The sequence below is a fragment of the Zeus faber genome (assembly GCF_960531495.2).
Source record: "Zeus faber genome assembly, chromosome: 15".
In the NCBI taxonomy this organism is placed as follows: domain Eukaryota; kingdom Metazoa; phylum Chordata; class Actinopteri; order Zeiformes; family Zeidae; genus Zeus; species Zeus faber.
Genome location: NC_137194.1, coordinates 24,888,599 through 24,913,054, shown reverse-complemented (window position 1 = coordinate 24,913,054; position 24,456 = coordinate 24,888,599). Strand labels below are relative to the sequence as shown.

The 24,456-nt window shown below is 45.8% G+C and overlaps 1 protein-coding gene across 1 annotated transcript; it reads right to left on the bottom strand.

Annotated features, from left to right (window-relative positions):
• Nucleotides 1-11,473: 11,473 nt before the first annotated feature.
• On the bottom strand, nt 11,474-17,265 carry LOC307241281 (phosphatidylinositol 4,5-bisphosphate 3-kinase catalytic subunit gamma isoform; the record flags this gene model as incomplete). The annotated part of the gene is made up of 14 exons (XM_080015323.1): nt 11,474-11,812; nt 11,976-12,127; nt 12,218-12,329; nt 12,478-12,599; nt 12,917-13,007; nt 13,167-13,310; nt 13,427-13,521; nt 13,962-14,187; nt 14,469-14,534; nt 14,723-15,374; nt 15,509-16,689; nt 16,792-17,027; nt 17,115-17,149; nt 17,243-17,265. 14 exons carry the CDS (start codon nt 17,263-17,265, stop codon nt 11,555-11,557), a joined length of 3,393 nt encoding a protein of 1,130 aa, XP_079871449.1. The 3' UTR covers nt 11,474-11,554.
• Nucleotides 17,266-24,456: the final 7,191 nt, after the last annotated feature.

Here is a 24,456-nt window from a genome sequence, read left to right as displayed (position 1 = left end):
AGTCGAGCGTCGAGCTGCTCGGACTTTCATCCTTCGTCGGAACTCGCGGCGGGACGGGACGTCACGGTCACGTGATCCGACCGCAAGGGCGTATGCCGCGTTCCAAATACACCTCGGAAATCGGTCATTCCGTAACGGTTTGTTCGAGATGAAATTAGATGAATAAAGACAAATGTATTCCGTTTCCATTGTTCGTGAAAACATGCCCCCCACCTACACACTGCACATTTATGTCTGTTATTTTATTTTATTTTTATTTTTTTTTGCAGAACAGCTCAAACTACAGGTTACTGTAGATCGTAGATTTCGACGTGTTTTCCAAATCAAAAATCCGTGCGGTGGCGTTCAGATTCTTCCGAGTTCCTCCCTCAGTGGAACGCAGCAGGACTACTTCCCTTCCAATAATCAAAACCAAAAATCAATACACGCCTCCAATCCCATGATGATTGCATTATGAATTGAACTGTAACAAATAAAAACACAACTCCTGGAACAACACAGTGATGTGTTCCGAATGAAGTGCTTCTATTGTGAAGAGAACTACACAACCCTATTATAATTATAATACTAATAATAATAATTATTATTATTATTATTATTATTATTATTATTATTATTATTATTATTATTTCATCCAAAATTCATAACAGACATTTTGAATAAAAACATAATAATAACTCAACCCCCCTAATGTTCGTTTCATGTTTAAAAACTCAAAACTTAGCCCAGACCTCCCTAAAAACGTCCATAAAAAATAAAAGTAAATCTCTTTATTTAAATAGACTGGATTGTTATTACTCAGTAAATGTCCACAACACCGTTATGTCTCGCAGGGCCCTCTTATTCCAGTGTGAATGTGGATGCCTCAACCCTTTTTTTTTTTTTTGTATTATATCTATGACTGTTGAAAAGATTTCTTTGGAGATCCTACTGGCAATTTAATAAGAGGCATAGCACAGACATAGCAAGAGACCGCAACTGAGATCACGAGAGCCTTGCTGGCGTGGGCTCAAAATCAAAACTAACAACATAAATCCAGGACAATTAAAAGGGCCCGGAGCTCCAAGCCTGGGTGGTCTGATGAGCACACAGCCCGTACGGCGGTAGACCACACTCCCAGGTCTGATCATGAGGGATTTCACTTTTTCACTTTTTCACTTTTTTTTTTTGTTTTTGTTTTTTAACGTCCCTCTGTGACACCGAAATATCTGAACCCGTCTCCACGCCGATCATCCGTCAACCCCCGCTCCACCTCCCCACCCCCGCACAGTGGCTCCCCGAGGCCCGATAGAAGAGCTCCCGTCTTTTATACCAGCCCGATGACACCATCCATCGCCAAGCTCATTATGTGGTGCCAGCCGCATCCAGACGATGAAGGTCAGATAACCCCACCCGACCCCACCCCACCCCACCCTAACGCCACCAGCCCCCGATGTGAGGGCAACCACGCGTAACGTTCTGCCTGCGTTTCTTCCCAATATGTTCAGAAGTTGAATAGAACACTTTGCAATGTTGTTTATGGAGAACGAGTATCCACATCCGCATGTCAGACCCCCCACCCCAGACTCCCTTCATAAAGTAGTAATTATTTTAAAGATGGTGACTTATTTACTTAGTTTTAAGGCCAGCTCCAATACAAACTTCACCAACATCCCTGCCGGTCAAACCGTCGGAGCGAAACCTGTCGCATGAGTTGAAACTTTCTGTGCACGGCGCGTCCGACTCCCCGTCGGAACGAGCGGACGTCCAGTTTGTCCTCGACGTTTGTCGCATTCGGTGTGAAGCGGGCTCCAGCGCAGGCCGTATGGGCTGAAGCCGTGGAATGGGTGGAATTCCTAATTATCAACAATTTAGCGCGGGCGGTGTTCCTCTGCAACGTGCAGGCACTAAGTACACACTCCCGGCCGCTCGATCACTGTGTCCCCACAGCCGGTGTTTAAAATAAAAGGCTTGTAATGATGTCTGCCGGGTGTCAAATCCTAACGCCCACAGGACCGAAAAACCGGCCGGCGAGCTCGTTTTTTCTGGGCGGATTGCTTCTCTCACCGGCTTTTGGGATGACGTTGAAAGGGAAGCGGAGAAGATTATCGGTTAAATACGTGGATTAAAAAGAGGCCAAAGAGGCTAAGACAAAGCGAGACGGATGAGAAGAAGGGGGTGGAGTGAGGTGCACTTGGAGCAATAAAGACAGAGCGAGAAAGAGAGAGAGAGAGAGAGAGAGAGAAAGAGACTTAGAAAGAGATGAGATTGCTGGTTGGGAGGCTGTCATTTCTTCACGGCCTCCGCGCTCTTTATACTCTTCTCCCACTCCGTTTGAACGGGGGAAACATCTGGAAGCGCCGTCGCAGCTGTCTCTCTCTCTCTCTCTCTCTCTCTCTCTCTCTCTCGCACACACTCGTAGAAAGCGAAAATTAATAGTTTGGGGCCAGCCTCTCTTTTTCCGTGCTGCACGTGCCTTGCCGGTGCGTGTTGTCACACGCACGCACACACACACACACACACACACACACACATTAATGTGGGCCATCAAGGCTTATCCTTCCTCCACGGGGCAGGCCAGGATTGGGGACCAGGGCCAGGGACCAACTTCACCGTCCGTCGCTGGTTTCTTGTGCATGTGTTGTTTTTTTTCGCGGGAGTTCTTCCGATGACATATGGAGGAAACCATGTCAGAAACTCCACACAGAAAGGCCCCCAATCGGGAGCTAACCCACCAGAACGCAGTGCCAACAGCGACCCAGGAGGGAATTGAACCCCGGATCTTCTTGCTGAGAGGCAGTTACAAAGCGATGAGGCTTCAAGATGTAAGGGTTCCCACAATTTTATTTCTTTTTGAGTTGTGAATTGAAAATGAATTGGTAAAGAAAATAAAAAAAATAAAATTAACTGGACAGAAGTTTAACATCATTAAACAAGTGGACCAGTTTGTACTTTCATTTTGTACTTGGCACCAGAAGGGAGAGTTCAGTGTATAGTATAGAATGAATTCTGAATTTCTCCGTGCATGATGTTTAAGGTCTGCCCTCTAGTGGGGGAATACCGGAATAACACATAACAAGTTAACATAACATAACACAACCACGCGACTTGCAAATGTCTTGTAATCACACTGTTGAAGCGCCTTACAATAAAGGAGGAGCATTTGTGAAATTAGACCTCATATAACTCATATTATAGCACATCATATAATCAAGATTCAAGATTCAAGATTCAAGAGGTGTGTTTGTCACATACATATACATACGTTCATAAACGTCACACCTGTAAGTTAATAATACAAATTCAGCCGGGGATCACCTCCTCAAGTCTGAGGAACAGAGAATACGTGAATATTAAGAGTACCTTTTTATTCAAAATATGCACAAGGCAGACAGACACAATTATGGTATGAATAGTAAATAATGCATTTTCTGGCGCCTAGGCCGATTTATCAGAAGATCAGTTTGCAGCATTCTGGGCATTCCGCCCTGCGTTTGGGGAAGCATGTGCATGTTTAAGTACAGCAGTAATGTCCATCATCACTTTGACCAAGGAGGTCATTTGCTTTTCTAAACACTGATTTCACTGCAGCTCCATAAAAACTGCACCACCTGTGCCGCCAGACGCAGACCCTGCTCTCTGCCGCGCTTATTTCACTCTTTTTCCACATAACAACAAGTTAAATGACGACAGACGCGTGGGCCTATTTGTTTCATAGTGGATACTGAAATCTTTGTTTGCCACTATTTCCAAAAAAACATAAACTTAATGTAATTATTTGTATCAGCTGAGGCAAATGTGTTTTTTAGGACACACAGTATTGATTGAAAGTCAAAATAATCTCAAGTTAATACGAATATAAGCATCCCTGTTTATATGTTTTGAAAGGTATAGTAGTTCTGAAATGACCTCAAAGTTTGGGACATAGGGCATTAAAGTTGCAGCAGTTTTCCTTTATAATACCATGACAGGAATTGCATTGAAACTACGCTTTTTAAGTTTAACAGCACAGTGTTTCCATTGACGACAGGTTTTTGTTGTCACCGCTACCATGACGGCATCCTCTGTAAGACGCTGCAGTAGAACGACTTCCACGGCTAGAATCCGCGTGAATAGTTTGCTGGTTTGCTTACGACGAGTCTGTGGGAGGAAGCAGTGACCGGACACGGAGCAGATGAGCGGACAGGGCTTCCCGGCGCTGGGCCAGACGGAACATGGCCTCGACCCCGGCCAGGCGTCGTAGGTGACCTCGGTCACTCCGGCCGCTCCTGCCCACGCACCCCGTGGTCGCCTGCGAGAGGGTGCGCCCGGACCCCGGGGTCAGGGGCAGGTTACGACAGGTCATCGCTTTGCATTTCCCTTGGCGTCCTCGCAACCGCTCGACTCACCTTTTCGTATCTGGCTCTCTCCTCCTCTTCCTGTGGAGTGGGTGGAGCAGCCGCTTCATCCCTCAAACCTTCCCACAATGCCACAGCACTCACCTGCTCTGAGGGAGAACAACGTCACTTATTTCAGAAATACAGTGACATAAAAATAAAAAAATAGAACAATAAAAACACATCACTGTCATGCAGCATTGGTGGAGGGTTGCAAAGCGCTCAGGCCAGGAGCTTTCCCAAAATCAGAAGAAAAGTATTTATTTATATTAGGGCTGTCAAATGACTGCTTTTTGGGGATTGGAATGAAATTTTAAATTTTGTATTTTGTCATTATCATATTGGATTAGGTTAAGTAAATACATTCCAAATAACCTCCCATGTGTTCCAGCAGTACGTTGTACCAGGCAGACGGCTCCGTGGGCCCAGGGAACGGGTTGAGGAAGCATTCAGCTTTATCCTTTCCAAACAACCTGATGATAAACACACACACGCATGCACATACGCACACATGCACACACACACACACGCAGACACACACACACACACACACACACACAGACACACACACACACACACACCCACACATACATGCAGGGAGATGAAAAACATCAATAATACCTAATGATGAGTTTTCGCTCTGGAGACCTGCTGACCTTTCTGTGCAGTTTATTATTAAGTCCACTTTGAATCAGTGGAAAAACATGGAAATAGATCGAAAGGCAAACCAAAGCTTACCATCTCTAAAACACAATAATAATAATAATCTTCTGAGAAATATTATCAGATGGTACAAAGGACAAGGACAAAGCTATTTTTACTCTTGCAAGTTTTTTGTAGCCCTCCGACCACTAAGCCATACATTCTGTAGTCAGTATCATAACACGGTCATTTAGGCTGCATTCACATGGAACACAGGAGACGGCAAACGGCGCTCTCTGAACGGCATGGGGGAGCAACGGGAAGGTACCACGGCAAAATGTGACAATAATTTGCAATGGTGATGAAAAGACTCCAGAAATAAATTATTTTGTGTCTTTTATTATATATAAGAATTTAAGTGAAGTATGTTACTACAAAAATGCAGCTTGCCATTAACATTTTGTTGCAAACTTAAATAAATTTACATTTCCCTACAAAACATATTATCATTCACAGTTGATTAACTTTACAGAAGCATTAACGGAAAACACATATCCATTCACAGAAAACCCAAACTCATGAACAGAAAACACAAACTCATAAATGTGTTTTGTTAATGTGTTTTGCATTTGTGTTTTCAGTAAATGCGGTTGTGTTTTCTGTTAATGCTTTTGTGTTTTCCATTAATGCGGTTGTGATTTCTGTTAATGTTTGTGTTTTATTTTAATGCGGTTGTTTTTTCTGTTAATGCGGTTGTGTTTTCTGTTATTGCGTTTGTGTTTCCCGTTCAGGGGGTTGTGTTTTTCTTATTTGCAAAATGTTTTGGTATCGCGTGCCTTCAACACGTCTGAATTTGCAGCACAATTTCTATTAATTTGCTTGCGTTTTGTCTATTTGCGTGTGTTTTCTTAAGTTGCAGTGCGTTGAGCTCTCAGGGTCACCATGGAGATCTGTTCCCTGGGAGTGATCAATGATCTGTTTACTGAGTGATCAATGGCTGATCAGCTGGTTTCCACTGGCAATAGAAGCCCTTCTCTATACATATAACAGCATTATATGTAAGTGAGTATCCCTTAAGCTAACTGTTAATATCTAAACGACTTTCTGACTGACTTTGATCAAAACTAAACTTACCTGTATAGGTGCTGGCGGTAGTCTTGTTCAGTTTCGTTCTGGATCCATTCATCTGATCCATTCCTCTGAGATTCTCCCAACTCTGCTCCAGTTGAGTCCATCTGTGATGAGTCAGATTTGCCCGCGTTGCGTTGTTCATAAGAGCCGACTTCGACAGAGTGGGTCATCGCAGCAGCAGTGTTCGGAGATCCAAAGTGTGAAAAAACACCCCTCCCCCCGTCGGGGGAACTGCTCCGTGCGGCTTCTATCCCCAAAGGAAAAGACAGTTTTGTGGACGATGACAATGGAGGACAACAGCCAACGCACCTCATGCTGTGATCAGTAGGTACGTCAGCAGTAGCAGAAGTTATCCATGTTGTTTATGAATTACAATCCTAGATTTAAACTGTTTTCCATGTCTGTTGAGGAGCTGGGCTATCAGTTGGTGTCATAAATAAGATACCTGAAAAAAGAGGGTTAATGCGATGTCAGCCTACCTCCCATTGGTTTTTGATGAGGAAATAATGGAATAACCCACAGAATTACGACCGTCTTGGGCAGTAGGGATCTCTGCTCCAGGTCTCCGGGTGACTTTTGGGTATCAGTGTGTTTTTTCAGACACCTCCGAGACACAGCCACAGCCTTCCAAAATCTAAGAGTGACTGCTCTCGCTGTGGAGAAATAACCGTTGCCTGGCTACTCACGGCACCTAAGCACAAAAAAACTGCTCCCATCACTCTCCCTCCTCACCTCTTGGGTGACAACAACTATGTGTGTTTGTGTGTGTGTGTGTTTGTGTGTGTGTGTGTGTGTGTGTGTGTGTGTGTGTGTGTGTGTGTGTGTGTGTGTGTGTGTGTGTGTGTGTGTGTGTGTGTGTGTGTGTGTGTGTGTGTGTGTGTGCAATTCCTCAGATCATTAATCATTTACATTCCGACCTGCGAGGTCGTCCTGTTAATTCTCCACTAGCCGCTCGTAAATGTTTCATGAAGCCAGTCATAACGACAAGAAAGTGATGAGGTGAATGAGTGGGAAAATTATAAAAGGAGAACATTCACAACCCGTTAAGGTGAACGAACAGACGCTTTTCCACAGTCAGTGTATTTTATTTACTTTATTAACATATGGATCAGGACATTAAGGACAAGTTAAAAAAGAATGTTTGATCGGCAGGTTTAGGTTTTGTATTTTTCACTTACTAGATGTTGGCTCTCACCTTGCTGAAGGCTATTGAGAAACGTACCACTCTGCTGCAGCTTCTCGCTGCGTAATTCTGTAAATGGAAAGCTGGTATTGTCAGCCAGTCTGTCTGTGTTATACTGCGGAAAATGATCACAAACCAGTGCATCTCATCAGGTTTTTCAGGGTTTTATTTACTCTTTTGCCCTTCCCAAAATCAGCTTTTTCTGCTACATCCACACTAATGGAATAGAAGAGAAAATGTATGTTTTGTCACTTGCTGCTGGCAACCTGCTGTAGCCAGCATCATGCTTTGGATGTACTTTGGCAATTGCAAAGAATAGTTTTAAATAAAATTTTGTTTTTATTGTTATTCAAAACATGATAAAAAATACACAAAGAAGTTTTTGAAAAGGAGATTTAAGCCTTAAGGCTTAAAGTTTGCCCCATAGGTCTGCATTTAAGCACAGTGCAAACCTGCAGCAGAGTGTTAAGTTTCTCAATAGTAAAACATCGAGCTCCTGAGTTTGTACTATGAACAGTGATAAATGATGGGAACCTTTTTGGAGATTGAGATTTGGAACATTTTAATAAGGTCTGGTTGCAAAAATGACAAAGTTTAAGTCATGCAGAGTGTCATTTAAAAAATACAAAACACTTGCTCTTTGGTCAAAAGAATATTCTCACACCTTCCCCCAGACTGAGCTGAATAGTCATGATGGTCAAGTTATAGAAAAAAATAATAATTTATTCAACAAACATATCTCCAAAGTTATCTGGCCAATGAACGGGGCGAGAATATTCCCTTGACTTTCTCACAGTGCTGGAGCTAATCTCAAACCAAACCCCGCGGGCACTCGATCAAGAGGCGGGGGGGGGATGTTCCACCAGACACCTCCAGAGTTGTCAGCGAAAGCTTTTGTGTTTTTGCTTTAAATTGCGTTTTTTTTAAAGGGCACAGTCAAACGTAAGTTTTTCGGCAAGATTCCAGGAGCGCACGGTGAGAAAAACACATTCTATCATGCGCTCTGAATGGGCGTCGTCACGGCAACGGGCCTCCGACTGACACGCCGGGAGAGACCGTCTGATGGATACTTGAAATCAGGGCTGACGGATGCACGAGGGGAACCCCCTTCGAAATGACTCTCTGTCGACAGGAGCGCACGGATCCGTTTTGTGGACGGGGATTGAGACGCTGCGATGAATTTTGGCCGCGGCAGGCGTCCCGCCGAGTTTTTTGCAAACGGAAAAAAAGATGGCGGGTCCCTCTCAGAGCGGCCAATTTCAAATGGTGCTAGAAAACTCCAATCCAATGCTCTGAACACCAGAAGAAATCAGTCACTCTGACGGAGGGCAATGTTTTCCAGGACAAGGGTTGTGTGGAGCCTCACCTGTGGGCAGAGAGAGAGAGAGAGGCGTTTTTATAAAGTTTTATTCCAGCTACAGTCGCCGAGCCTACGCCCAAATATAAATCCTTTCACATTTGAGGTTTCGAATGAGATTAAAAAGCCACATTAAAAAAGCACAATCGCCTCAAAGGGAAGCGCAAATATGCTTCCCGTCTCACTCTCATTGTCTCTCCCGTGCCCTCCCTCGCCATTTCTAGCACTCTACGAAAGCCCACACTTCACAGACACACACGCACACACACGCACACACACACACACACACACACACACACACACACAGACACACACACACACACACACACACACACAGACACACACACACACACACACTGACACACCCTATTCACATGGGGCCAGGGACGCCGTAGAGTGTCAAATCAGTTTAGCCGTAGGCCGAGTCCAAGCAGACCTTTCTTTTTTTTCTTTTTTACATTTTACAGCAACTTTAAGACACGGACAAAGAAAATAAAAAAATATATACAACTGAAAAAATAACGACACAACCAAAAAAACGTCAGACTCAGATGAATATAAAAGTGGATATTGATTTAATATGCAGGGGTCATTAAAAAGAAAGCAGATGGGGAAATGTGAGCAGCAAGTTATAGCTGCAGATGATCTGCTAAGGGAAAGTTAGATTTTTTTATTTCTTTTTTTTCGTATTTTATATTACAATAGACTAGAAGTCGGCCATCCAATATGTTAGGAATGAGGCAAAACCCCTGCACAAACAATAACCCCTATGCTCCCCCAAATGTTTATCATCCAAATAATTTGGATTGACGACGCAATGTCAAAAACTATCCACGCGGCCTTTCATCAGCTATTCATTGTCATTACCCCCACCCCTCCCCGTCCCCTCGCCCCCTCGCCCCCACCCCACATTTCTCTTTACTCTCACTGCACTTTTGGATGTATTGACTAGATTGGTGAACTACCCTTAAGAGAAAGGGGATTACCAACCGTCGAGCAACCGTCAAGGACAAAAAATAGCACCGAGGTATGACACATGTAACGGTCGCGGAGAGAGACGGTGGCTGATCGGCGTTTTCCAGAGCACAGAAGGCTTAGAACCCACCATTTAACTTCTCGAGTGGGGAAGTTGTTCTAAATTATTACCAACAACTTGGTTGGTAGTGATTCGAGTGCTCTAGTGCAGCAGTTCTCCCCGTCGAGATCTATTTTCAGCAGAGTGCCCCCTTCACTGGCATTGTGTGAAAAAAATAAAATGTACATAAATGATGTACTGTATGTACATCTGATGTTTTTTTTTTTTTTTACATTATATACATATAACAGATATTTTTAACACTTTTTTTTGGCGGGGGGGGGGGGGGGGGGGGTACCGTGCAGTACCCCAAAGTATCCCTACAATTACCCACATTACCCACATTAGATTAGACTAGATTATTAAAATGATTAAATGCCTCCAACCTTGAATTATTCAACCATAAACATATATATATTTTGTTTTCATTGTTTGTTTTTTTCCATTACAAATTGTAATTATGTCAAAATGAAAAGAAAACATATATAAATCGGTGTACAAAACAGTGTTTAGAGGCAGCGTTGTGAACATAAGCACCCTTGACTCTTCAGCACTCTCACAGTCTTAAGCTTGTTAGTTAGAATCATACTGTCAAATGCACTAGATTAAAACCCCACACAGCATGCTGTGTGTGTGTGTGTGTGTGTGTGTGTGTGTGTGTGTGTGTGTGTGTGTGTGTGTGTGTGTGTGTGTGTGTGTGTGTGTCTGTGTGTGTGTGTTTCAATATATTAACAAAGCTACTTGCATGCCCGCACACACACACACACACACACGCACACACACACACACACACACACACACAAGCCTATCCGGTTTTAACATTCGGGACGAGGGATCGGTCTTACCATCTGTAGCAAAGCAATGCTCAAGTGTCACGTTTACCAAGCAAGAACGCACACAACATCAAAAATCTACAGAAGCCAGGGAACGAGTTGAGTGAGGGGGGAGAAAAAAGGCAGAAATAGGAGAAAAAAATAACAGCAAGAGCGCAAACGGAAGAAAGAGAAAAGAGAGAGCACACGCAAACGAAGTCCTTTGCCGTTTCTCAGGCCATGTGGCGGCGACGCTGTCTGGGAGCGACTCGTGCACCGACAGAGATTTGGGCGCTGTCCCCTGCACCCCCACCCCCCTCACCCCCATCCCCACCCCCACCCCAACCCCCTAAACCCCGCCACCTCATCCTCACCCTCAGCCCATCCTGTGCCCCGCTACCCAGCCCCAGCTCCAGCCAACCCCCCCCCCCTTTTACCCCCTATTCCTAAACCGCTGCCACCCCCACCCTCACACCCTCCTCTCCCCTCCCTCCATCCCTCTCCACATCCTTTGAGCGTGCACCCTCCTCACCCCACTGATCTTCCAGGCATGTTCCCCCCACCCCCACGTGGCCTTAATTGTACCACAATGACAATTGTTCGACTAGCGCAGAACACAAGACTTCTAACTGCTGCGGAGAGGGCACAAAAAAATGCAGAAATAGGTTAAGCAGGGGATAAACGCAAGGGGAGAAAGTATATACAGTATTTATCTGTGTGTATAGGTACATACATGTTTACGAATGTAAAACAAATCAGTCTCTCTCTGCATTTGTATTTTATTAATTGACTCCAATATGAACCATAAAAGCACAGGTGTGTGTGTGTTTCTTATTACATTTTTTTTTTTTTACAATTTTTTCTAAAAAATGTGTTTTTCACATTCTTTGATAAACCTTGATAGTCAAAGGCATTTGCCATGAAGGCTTATTGCCATAGATAGACAATACAAAAGATAGATAGACAATATAGGCGGCTCCCTGGAACTTCGGAAGCGCTCTACTTGATGCCGGCCACCAGGTGGATCCACCAGTTGGCCTGCACCGTCCAGCCCAGCTGCTCGCAGACAGAGATCTGCTGGAGGAAGTGCTCCCGGGCCTTTGCCTCGCTGCGGTTCTCCTGCAGCGCCTCCCGCAGGTAGCGCATGTCCTCTGCGGCGCTCAGCTCGGGGATGCCCGTCAGCAGCATGATGGAGAACAGGGTGATCAGCAGGTGCGAGTGGGAGCGCAGCGACAGGTACGCCTCGATGCAGGTGTCCTGAGAGGGACACGCGGCGGAGGGAAGAACAGAGGAGGTGAAAGGATAAGAGGCGGACGAAAAAAGCGGCACGCAGCCGGGAGCTCTCTCTCTCTCCAGGGCCGCCGAGTCACCCGGAAGTAAACGCGACTACAATGACGACGACCATTTTTTAATTTTTTACCTTAAACCGCTGGACGTTGAGACTGTCACGACCTTGGCCGATGATGTACAGGAAGTCGGGCGTGAGGACGAATGGCACGCGTTCCCTGCTGACGCCCAGGAAGCTCTTACGGTTGCCCAAGATGTGGCCAAAGTCGATGTGAAAAAGGTTCCCTAAGAAGCCAGGAGACGCGGGTGTCGTACATTTTTATTTTGGTTTTTTTTGTCACGTGTTTTGGCTCAGCCAGTATTCATCCTCCATACCTTGGTCTGTGATCATGATGTTGTCGTTGTGGCGGTCCCCGATCCCCAGGACGTAAGTAGCCACGCAGTATCCTGCACAGGACTTGACGAACATGTCCACAACCCTGTAGTGCTGCAAATCCAATGAGATGCTCTTTTGTTGTGGCGCGTTTGGAGAAACATGGTGAAAGCCATGACCACCACTGCACTTGTTGTTATATTTTAGATGAATGAAAGCCTCTCCAAAGTACTGGAATTGGCCCCTCCTCAATTTGACTTACCACTTCCTGGAGTGGGCTTTTGCTCTTGAGCCATTCGTACAGAGCATCTTTTTCAAAGGTTCCGCCAGGGCTCCTCTGCACAGCCGCTATGGTCACGGCGTTCCGCACAATCTCTATCATACCTATAGAATGGGGGAATTGATGAGGTTCTAAAACAGATAATTGCAACACTCATCCATTGTTACAGACAGGGGAGACTCAAACGCGTTGAAGTGGCAATCCGTAAGAGTATTTTGTAAAATAAAAAAATTCATTGTTCTACACTTTGTTTAGCTGGAACTTTTGGAGAAACAACCATTCATATGAGTTCATATTATGCCTGTGCTCCTCGATGGGATGTTTCCATTGTTGGTAGCAGGTTCCCCCTTTGGTCGGTCCCATTGAGGTAATTAGGTCTGACGTACCACCCAAAGAGCCATACGGCGTAGTAATACTCCACCTATGTTGTGTCCTGTGGCGATGCAGCCGTAGGGCACCAGGTTGAGCTCCATTGATTTCTCCTGCCAGATAGAGTCCATCACCACCAGTGTCTAACCAATAACACGGAGGTGGTAGGATCAAAACCAACATCCCAAAATGGCATCCATAGTTACAGGTACGTCAATTAACGAAAATGCTGAGGATTTCAGGTTAAAAATAGACAGAGGAAAGTCAAAGTCAAAAGACAACATGGAGGCCCTTCCCCTGACCTGAAGGACCAGCATGTCCTGCCTGAGGTCGTCCCCTTGCTTGAAGATTATTCCCAGCGGGGGAGTGGGGGTGGGGGAGGGCATGGAGGAGAACTCCAGCCACAGAGGTTTCTTCTTGGAGGCCATCACCTTGCATTTTTTCAGCTGGATGGGGGCAGGATTATTATATCTTGTAAATATATATATATATATATATATATACTATAATCTTCGTACACACACTCAGATGCACTGAAAAGGGGCATACAAGGGTGCTTTACCAGGATCTCACCAGCTCTTCTACGAGGGTCAAAGGGCACCAAGAACTCCTTCGGGAGGTTACACTTTTCCAGGAGCTGCTGGAGCTGTGCTGGAGCTATAGACAGAGAAACACACCTACATTAGTTGTGTCAGTATTATTAGTAATTTCATGATGTGTAAAGAACGTTATTATATTGCGTTACAGTGGTGTGGGGATGGTGTGGTTTGAGCAACCACACATGACCTGGATCTAGGTAATTGGTGGACCCAGGATCAGAGTGGCTGCATACCTGTTGCTCGTTGGTTGGTCTAACGAGCAGCAGGTAAAACCCCCATCCCCACACACACTCGGGAGAGAGGAGCCCTGTCATGGCACATGTCTATCTGCTCCTGGGCTAATTCCAGCTGGCCCACTCTTTACTCTCTTCTGGGTCTCTGTGCCGTGGGTCCCTGAAACGTCACTTGGGTGGCGGGTGGTAGGCGACACTGCCACAGTTAATTCAAGTCATATCGGATAGAGCCTTTATTATAGATTCCATGTGCGCTTGGTCCTACCTGTGGGTGGAAGGTCGGTCTTGTCGGGGAAAAGCTCCTTCACTTGGTGGGAGACCAGGTGCAAAGACTCCACGGCCTGGACCTGCCGCGTGAAGTCGTCGAGCATGGCCTGCCCACAGCCCAGCAGGTAGGCCTCCAGAACCACGGCCATGCGCTGGCGGAAGTAGGGACACCCGGCCACTTCACTGTGCATGTACCAAAAGAAGAAGTGACCGATTCTCTTGCTCTGCGGAGGAGCAGAAGAGATTAGGTTGGGTGAACGGCTGACCATGGGATCATGGGTTGTTTTGCTGAATTTCCTCATTAAGTGAACTTTAGTGAACATGTTGGACAAGAGGATCTAATGAACAGCCCAACTAAAATCACTTTATGAGCAAAAAGAAACAACTGATAGGCAACTAAGTCATTATAATAGAAAGGCCTTGAATGTCAAATATCCTAATATCAATATTTTAAACATTTGAAGCTGTAAATGTACAACAACAACAACAACAACAAAAGACTCACTCTGAGAGCTCTCCGGATGAGGTATCTCGCCAGGAAACTGTCGTGATATGGTTCAACTTTGATGATCTAGCACCCGCAGAAACCAACAGCTATATGAGCAGTTTTACATTTTGATGATAGAACAGTTGAGAGAGGATTTGTGGTAACAAAAAAATATATTGTACTTTTCTTTTTAACCAAAACATTTATGGTTTAATGCAAATGAGGGGTTATAAGGAAAATAGAGGGTTATAAAGAGTAAACCGTTGTTGTACCTGTACCAGCTGCAGCAGGTACTTCAGCACTTCGTCATTAGACAGTCTCTCCAATCTCTGGACCGCGAGGCTCCTCACTTGCTCGTCGGGAAAGTCGATACCCAGCAGCTCGAGGGCCACCGACAGCTCCAGCTCGCCGGGATCCCAGTGACCCAGCAGCCAGTGAACCTCGTCCACCTCGTTCCGCTTCAGCCAATCGATGCTGCGCAGGAAGTAGGGCAGATTGGAGGCGTAGCGGACACTCTCCTGCCGGAATTTTTTGAGGAAAGGCTTCTCTTTAGCACATTGCGGGCTCACGGCCACAGGGGCGGGTACTGTTCTGGATGAGGTTGGGTCAGTGTCGCGTGATTGGGCTGAGAGCGCGAGAGGAGGAGAAACGGGGCCTGGGTGCCCCATTGAGGTTTGGGCCGATCCTCCGTCATCTGAGGGGGATCGCTGAGTCAAAGTTGTGGACTGCTGTGATTGGGTTGTGCCGTTGGGGAGGACGACCGGGAAGCTGTATCGGTCAAGCTGGAAGCTGATGGCCATGGAGTCAGAGATGTCCGGGTTGGTGGCGGAGGATAGCTTGTCGGCCTGGTAGGCGAAGGCCTCCTCTTCCAGTTCAAGGTTTGACCACATGTGGAGGGTGTGAGGCCCCTGGCTGAGGATGGATCTGCAGAATAGAGTAATATATGATGAATATATACCGGCTAGTTATCAGTTACTTTAAGTGAGTAATTGCAAAGAGGGTATTCCAAATTCCAAAAGGTTTCTAGACCGATAAAAAAGAAAAAAAAAGAAACTAACCTGTGGTCTATGAGGAGAAGATTGACAAAGTAGAGAGTCCTGCCCTTCCCTTTCTGCTGGAAGTCTGGTGTTTTAGTTCCCGCAGGTGATTGGGACTTGGACTCTTTGCTTGTGGAGTTGGTGTCATTACTGCAGGCGTTCACAGTGAGTCCTAGCTTAGTCCCGCGCAGCAGGTCGCTGAGCAGAATATCAAACTCCAACCACTCGTTCCAAAGGACCTCCTCAGTGAAAGCCTTGGGAGTGGAGGCAACCGAGAAGAGAACCTTGTTCCCGTAAATGATCGAAGCTTCCACGTAGGCGGAAGGAGGAAGCTTGGCAGGGAGTTTGGGGATGTCAAAGCCGAGGAGCTTGACTCTGAACCTTCGTTTGCAGTCCCACAAGGAGATCATGATTATGTCATCCAAATCTTTCCCATCAAGGTGAAGGTCCTCATGGGAGCTGGACTGGCCCGTGAAACTGTCAACAAGAGGCCAGTCCACTAGACGGACGGCTTCCTCGGGGAGCTGCGCCACGGGGACCACCGACAAATGCAGGCTCTGGTTTGTTTTCAGGCAATGTCGGACCCACAGGAAGTCACTGAGCGGGAAGTCTCCTGACAAAAACTCTTCCCTACCCACGACTCTCAAAACCAGATCATCAGAAGTTGAGTCGCACTCCAGACCCTGGTCATCCATCACCTTTGTGAAAATGTTCAGAAGGGAGTGTGGCGTTGCGGTGAGATCTACGTCTGTAGTGAAGCTGATCTGTTTGAGGTTCTGGAGGTTGACAGCGACCGTCCGCCGCAGCTCCACAGGCAGAGGAGCGGACGTGGTCCAGGGCTCGGTTACGTAGAGCTTGTCGTCGCGGCTCCTCAGCTCGACACGTCGCGGGGACGCCAGCTTCCTCCGTGTGAACATAAGCTCCCCGAGCCGGTTGGGCAGCTCCCTGTCCAGATCGTGACCGATCAGCTGAGCCAGAGTCAGCTGCTGCTTCCACCTCTGGTCCTCTGTCGCTGGTGGCGTCACAACAATCTTTGCCGTCAGGAGTCCCACGGCGTCGCGAGACAGTGGGATGTCGAGCATCCTGACAACCTGACAGTCGTCATACAACTCGTACCAGTCTTCCCCCTTGGCATAAAGAAGGATGTACTTTTCAGGAACCAGTATGCCCAGCGGCTCCGGGTGGCAGTTCCGCTCCTCTGCCTGCAGGGCAGAGAAAAGATGCTCTGAAAGGAAACAAAAATGAATGCAGAGCGACAATAGCTTTAACACGATAGTTACGGAGTGCGTAGTTGGCCATTTAACCTGACAACAGATATGCAGTCGTAGCTGTTGGACGCTGCTCTGGGCTGGAACGAGGACCTCAACGGACTCAAAATCTGGACCGACCCCGTCGCTATCCACGCTGGGAGCTAGAGGAGCACCGGGCCTTGGACGGAACTCACAGACAAACCTCCAGCTTTGAGGAGATGCGCCTGGCGAAACCTCGGCAGCAAGTTGCCTTATGGTCTGATCCAATAACACCTGTGAATCTTTTGATGCTGAGTGAAAAAGACAGAAAAAGGTATGTTTAAATGCACATCATATAAGTATCTATTTATCTGAACTGAACCAAAGTCGACGGTCACCAACTTTATTGGCTTCGGTGGAGATACCACGGAGCCTGGAAAGTGATACACCGCATAGCCTCACAGACACCAGGGGAGAAAGTTGGCCCATGTTTCTGTTGTTCACTACCTGAACAACAGAAACCCACCTTTGGGGGCGTGGCACGGCCATTACACCCACACTACAGGCTACATCTCCTGGACGGAAAACCAGTTGGGGAGTATTTTGTCTTCACCCCCTCAGGATCCCTTTCTCTTTAGTAAGAAATGAAAAAAATACTCGCCCATAGTCTCCCCAAGGATCAATGAAAGAAGATATGTCCCGGGAACAAGCTGCCTGGTCCGCTGTGCGTGCGTCTGTCGCCTGCCAGTCTATGAGACCAAATAAAGTGATCCTGAGTTCCTTTCCGTGAGCACTTCCTAATTCTTTGACGTTGGACACTGCAATGGGCGGAGCACCTTTTCTAGCTTCCCCGTTTGTTTGCTAAAATTAGGTATTTAGTTATTAGTTATTAAAGGATTATTTTTTCCACCCTCCTGGGTGTTTCTTTTGTGGCACTATTTCCTCTTCAAGCTTTCACTTGGAACATTCTTCGTGTCATTATTTTATTTTTATTTTTTCAAACACACACCGATAACTCTGTGTCCCCATGTCACTCCATGTTCCTAACCCGTACGACCTGTTCTCCATGTCACATGAACACAGGTTACCTGAGGTTAAATGAATGAAAATCCATGTTATGTTTTAATTAATTAAATTTTTTTTATTGAAATGGATGGATAGTTTCAATTCAAACAGGCTATGAAAATGACTGTCAACAAAAATACGACGCTCTTACACCTCGAGTTTAAAGTAAAGAGTAAAAAAATCCTGTATTTGAGATTTTTTTCGCTGGCACTTGATAGGAAAACTTAGCTGAGCGGGAGGCTGAATCATTATTTGATCAGCATAGTTGCCGTAAATACCCTTGAAATTGACAAACAGAGGGTTGATTTGATCCACCACACAAGACATTAAGTGGAGTGATAAATAGACGGATTTAAAAATCACACCCGGCCTTTTAAGGCATAATTAGTGGGATTTTCCCAATTTCTATGTACAGTATTTAAATGGACACTTTCCCCCATTTGAGTCTTTCCTAGCTTTTATTTTTCTTCTTTTCATTTCATAGCTGTTTATGTACCTGTGTCTAACTCCCTACTCACCTGGCTGAAGGAGGAAGTCACAGTCACTTCCCCATTTTCAACACAGCTAAAGAGCGCAAGCCTGACATAATGGACACATTGACCCATCTTCTAAACCAGGCTAAACTTAAGAATGCCGCGGCCCAACTTGAAATATTCGGTGGCCCAAACGCACACGCACACGCACACGCTAAGATCTGGATCAAAAATAGGGAAAACAAAGAATAACACCTCATTTGTTGTATTAGTTCTGATTACTTTTTGAAATGTGGATATTTAATCATAAATATTGTATGGTCATTTCAAACGTATTTATTGTAAATGACCTCTCGTACCTCACCTGCAGTACCTTTACGGCCCACATTAAAAAAAGCGCTGTTGTAAACTATTGATTCTGAACATATTATTTCTGCTTCGTCAACTTATAATATAAATGACAAGACCAAAAATTGTATATGTTAAAAAATAAAAAAGAAATCTATTTGTTGGTTATGCATGTCCATTGTGACAGGAGACTGACCTCTAGTGGATAAAACTGGTAACTGCATCGGTGGACGCAACAACGGTTGCAAACCATGTTGAACTTTCTCGTACAGTAAATAACGCTCTTGAGTGGCCACTGGGAGAACTGCAGCATGTCCGTGAACAGTAAAATATACATAAAATATATATAGAAGTGGTTTGGTAGGATAATTATTAATAAAGAAGGTTTTTTTTTCTGTGATGCTGCCCAAACATACTGTTTATCAAATTTCATGTTTGGGCTCCTGGTTGCATCGCATGCATTGCATGCTTTTGTAAAACGAGTTATTTTAATCAATCTTATTACATTTTTAAGATGATCATTTTTGATTTTATGCCAGAAAGGAATGTATTGCAGTCATACTAGCTACAGTCATACTTGGTTTTTTTTAAAGCATCAACCTAGTGTAAACTGGCAGAAGAAAAGAAGAAGAAACAGTCTTTATTTGTCACACAACACACCACAACACATGCTTGCACACACACGCACATACTTTGGATGGTGGCCGGTGAAATGGTTCCTCTGCATTTAACCCATCCTGGCTTGTCCTTCCTCCGGGGCCACAGCCAGGAGCAGTGGGCAGCATACGTGGATGCGCCTGGGGACCAGGTGATAAGTGTCCATCGCTGGTCAGACAATGATGGGTGCATGTTTTTGAGGGGGGTCCTTACTGACGTGAGGTGGAGGAAACCCCATGTGAGCACGGGGAGAACATGCAAACTCCACACAGAAAGGCTCCTATTTGGGAGATAACCTGCCGGAGCACGGTGCCAACAGCCAGGTGGGAATCAAACCCAGGACCTTCTTGCTGTGAGGCAGCAGTGCAATGCAGGCATATGCTGACCTTATGATCCAGGGGTCGTGAACTATTTTAATGCGGCCTGCTACATGTTTTAAACATGTTAAATCTGGCCTGTGAATTTATTTTGAAATCAAAATGCTTCATCTCAATCCACACTATTTTACTTAATGTTTACAGAATGAAATACGATACAACAAGCAAACATCTTTTTTTTCTTGCATGCATCTTATGAAAAAAAACCTGAAAGAAACACGGGAATGGTTGATTTTTGCTTCCCAATGTGTGGACGCCTGCTTTCGCCCAATTGTTTTTGTTATTTATGTATGATTATTATTTTTAAATGGTTTTGAGAAATTGAGGCCTCCCCATGGAAAAAGTGACTTATCAACCACCAATAAAAATAAGTTAAGGGTGTGAATGTGTGGACGGGGCTGAATGTTTAACTGTGGCAATACTAGGCGTACTGAGAGCAGAAGCAGCGTGAGGGCGGGCTTGCCGCTGCTGTAGCCCCGTCAGGATTCCGCACAGCACTGGCACAGCACCTCCACGAACGACTCAGAGAAGCAGGTACAGCAGGTACTGAGGGATAGAGCTCCATGGAGATGGAGGAGGAGAAGGAGTAAGGGAATGACTCTGGGCTTAAATAAGTATGGAACGTCATGTGGTGTCAGTCTGGAAGGTCCAGCTGCCACTCGGGGGAATGTCCAGGAATAGACGGAGGAAGAGAGCATCGGAAAAAGCCAGCGTATGACCGAGACAGAGAATGTGAGAGCTGGAGAGAAGGCCGGACAGAGAGTGGGGAGGGAGAGGGGCAGGGGGGCCAAGGGACCCAAGTGACAAATTAGGTCACGGACATGAACGAGGCGTCGTTGGATCCGGGGCATTTCAGACATCTTGTGGTCCAAGTTTGATCCATATCAATCTATATTTGGAGCAAGAGTGAGTGAACAACTGCGGCACATCGACCGGAAGTTGCATAACGTTGACGTATTCCCGATACAACAACTCTATGCAACTTCGGGTCGGGTGGTGGAGCAGAGTGAGTTTGTGGGGTGGGGGTTCTTTGTGACATCATCATCCAATTTGAATTATAAATGTGCAGGTTGTGGCTCTGGGGGGGCTTTCGCATGGGGCTAGGTGCACGGTGTAGGCTTCATCGGTCTGTAGTGGTTGCTTCGTGCAGTATCCGCGCCCGGTGGAGACGAGCTGACACAACACCCAGATCTCCTCTGCCTTTTAATGTAAATAAACACATTCTGTTCCTCCTTATGTTGTGGCAATCAATCTAGTCCTAACATACTGGGTCCTAACATACTGGGTCCCAACATACTGGGTCCTAACATACTGGGTCTTCAAGTGCTAGGAGCCAATGATACGTTCAATGGGACTCCTAAAATTGTAGCTTGTGTTAGTCGTAATGCTGCGTGTCACCAGAACTCGGAAAACAGTAATTGGTCCCAGAGAGTCGTTGCCATGTAATTGCATCACAACGTTCTACTCTCCATTGGTTTATATTGGTGGCTTCGCACAGGCACTGCACCGGGTAAAGACGAGCGACAGCACGAAATTAGACTGTGTTTCATGGGAACTCTGAAATTTATGATTGGTGTCGGAAGGAAGTGATCGGCAGAAGGAACTCGGAAAACTATAATTCGGAACTAACACGACCAACCTGGACCCCATGCATTGTTGCCTGGAGCCATATGTATAATAATAATAATAATAATAATAATAATTATTATTATTATTATTATTATTATTATTATTATTATTATTGTTATTAATATTATTGTTATTATATTATTATTATTATTATTATTATTATTATTATTATTATTATTATTATTATTATCAGAATCAGAATCGTATTTATTGCCAAGTAAGTTTACACGTACAAGGAATTTTTCTTGGTGTACGGTGCATACATGAAACATAAATGTAAATCAATAAGTAAACTATATAAGAATATGTAAAATAAGGCTGCAATGTTGAAGGATAGTACATTTACATTTACATTTAGTCAGTTAGCAGACGCTTTTATCCAAAGCGACTTACAAGGGAGAATAACATTCAAGCTACATTGCAACAGAAACATGAGTGTAACAAATAAATATATACTGCTAAGTAGTGCTAAGTAATTGTAAGTTAGGAGAGGAGGTGCTCTCTGAAGAGCTGAGTCTTCAAGTGCTTGTTAAAGACAGAGAGGGAGGCCCCTGCTCTGGCGGTTTTTGGCAGCTCGTTCCACCAACATGGAACTACAAATGAGAACAGCCTGGATTGCTGTGGTTGTACGGCCGGCAGAGCCAGGCGGCGCTCATTTGACGAGCGCAGCATCCGGGGGGTAACATGTGCTTTTACAAGAGCATTTAAGTAGGTGGGAGCATTCCCAGCAATCACTCTGTCGGCCATCATAAGAGACTTGAACTTGATGTGAGCGGCTACAGGTAATCAGTGGAGCCCAATGAGCAGCGGAGTAACGTGTGCCCTCTTTGGATGGTTGAGCACCAGTCGCACCGCCGCATTCTGTATCATCTGCAGTGGCTTCCCGCACAGGCCGGCAAGCCTGTTTAGAGAGCGTTGCAGTAGTCGAGGTGGGAAATCACCAAGGTTTGTACCAGCAGTTGAGTGGCATATTGGGTCAGGTACGGCCTGACTTTTCGGATGTTGAATAGTGCGAAGCGGCACGACTGAGAGACAGCGGCAACATGGTCCGAGAATGTCAGTTGGTCATCGATAATGACACCTAGATTCCTTGCAGCCTTGGTAGGAACAAGAGATAAAGAGTCAATTTTAATATCAATGTTGTGATAAATACCTTGTTTGGCCGGGAAGACCAACAGTTCCGTTTTTGCCAGGTTTAATTGAAGATGGTAATCCTTCATCCACGTGGATATGTCAGCGAGGCAATCCGAGATCTGCGTCGAGACAGTGGGGTCATCAGGCAGGAAGGACAGATAGAGTTGAGTATCAGCCGCATAGCAGTGATATGAAAAACCATGCGAGCGGATGATCGGGCCCAGCGAGGTGGTGTATATGGCAAAGAGGAGAGGTCCCAGCACAGAGCCTTGGGGCACCCCTGTGGTGAGGTTGTGAGGCACAGACAGCACAGTGAGGTAAGATTTGAACCAGTAAAGTGCACTGCCAGAGATGTCAAAAGCAGCTGATAAGTCTAGCAGAATGAGAACCGAGGATTGGGCAGCAGCTCTAGCAGTTTTAAGGCCTCCGTCACAGACAACAGGGCTGTTTCAGTGGAGTGTCCGCTTTTGAAGCCAGATTGAAGTGGATCAAGAAGGTTGTTTCTTGACAGGAATTCTGTAACCTGTCTAGAGACTGCCCTCTCGATGGTTTTGGAAAGGAATGGGAGGAGTGAGACCGGCCAATAGTTTTCCACTCAAGTGGGATCGAGTAGTCCAGAAGAATGAGTAATGTGTGTTAATGTAACGCACTGACATACCCTTACCATACCTATTATTATCATAATTGTCATTATTATCATTATTATCATTATTATCATTATTATTATTTCCCACTCTCCCCAACTCCCATATCTCTCAATTCCAGCATCATATTCTCAAAACGCCTCCCCCATCACTTGAAAACCTTTCCCTTTTTCTGTTTCCTGTGCATGTAACCCTTTCCCTTTCTCTCATTGGACAAGAAGAGGAGGAACACAGTAAAAAAAAAAAAAAAAAAAAACAACTTTGAGCCATGCATCATCTTTGAAGCAGTTGGCGCTGTCCGTCGGGTGCGTGCTCGGGTGCCGGAGGCCGAAAGCCGAGGAGGTAACATCAGCCGCCCGGGAGAGGGTGCCTTCACGGGAATCTAGGGACTGCGGGGCGAAGGGGTGAGGAGGGAGTCAAATAAATAATATGGTGTGGGGGGCTTTAGGGTGTTCCAGGGATGTGTGTGTGTGTTTCCAGGAGGGCAGTATGGTGGGATCTGAGGGACAGGCAAAGGACAGAGTGAGATAGGAAGAGAAGACGTGGGGATTAGGAGGAGGGGGGGTGAAATGCACTGTTAATACCCTTATATTTACTAGAGCAGGTGACAGGGAGAGCAGGTGTGGGATGGGGTCCGCGATGAGTGGCAGACCCCCTAAAACCCTCCAAGGTTAACAGTGTCATTCATAATGTCCACTCGAGAAGTTTTGGCATGGAAAAGATCCTTTTCCCAGGACAAAATCAACCCCATCGATCCATCTTCTAAATCACTTGCTCCAGCCGGTGTCAAGGTTGAATCAAGGACAGGTGAACAGCCCAAACATCCCCTTTCCCTGGTCCCTTCATCCAGCTCCTCCTGATGGGGGGTTCCCCAGTTGGACGTGCCAGGCACACCTACAAAGGGGGTGGGGGGCACCCGCGAGGCTCAAAACACCCCAACAGGCTCCACACAATGTGGAGGAGCTGTGGCCCCACTCTGAGGGCCTCCCAGTTCACTGACATCTTCATCCCATCATGGAGAATGGGGCCAACCACCCCGCAGTAGACCTGCTTGTGTCTCCAATCTTGCTCTTTCGGCCAATCCCCGAAGATTAAGACCCTAAGTGGTAGAGAAACATATGGTGACCAGTAAATGGAGAGCTTTGCCTCATGGCTGGACCACACATTGGCTTGGTATGGTATGTAGCCTTACATCTCATATTGCGTCCTAAGCCATAGTCCTCGATTTGGAACGGCACTCATGAAATAGCAGCGATGGACACTAGGTGGCGAAGGGCCAGGAGGAGAGGGGATACAAATACCTTTGGGACGCACTCTTTCTCCATTTTCCATTGGCATTAGTCCATCATTAAATAGCAACATGCAGTGTCAGTGATGCATTTCCATGTTTGATCTTGTGGGTCAGTAATGTGT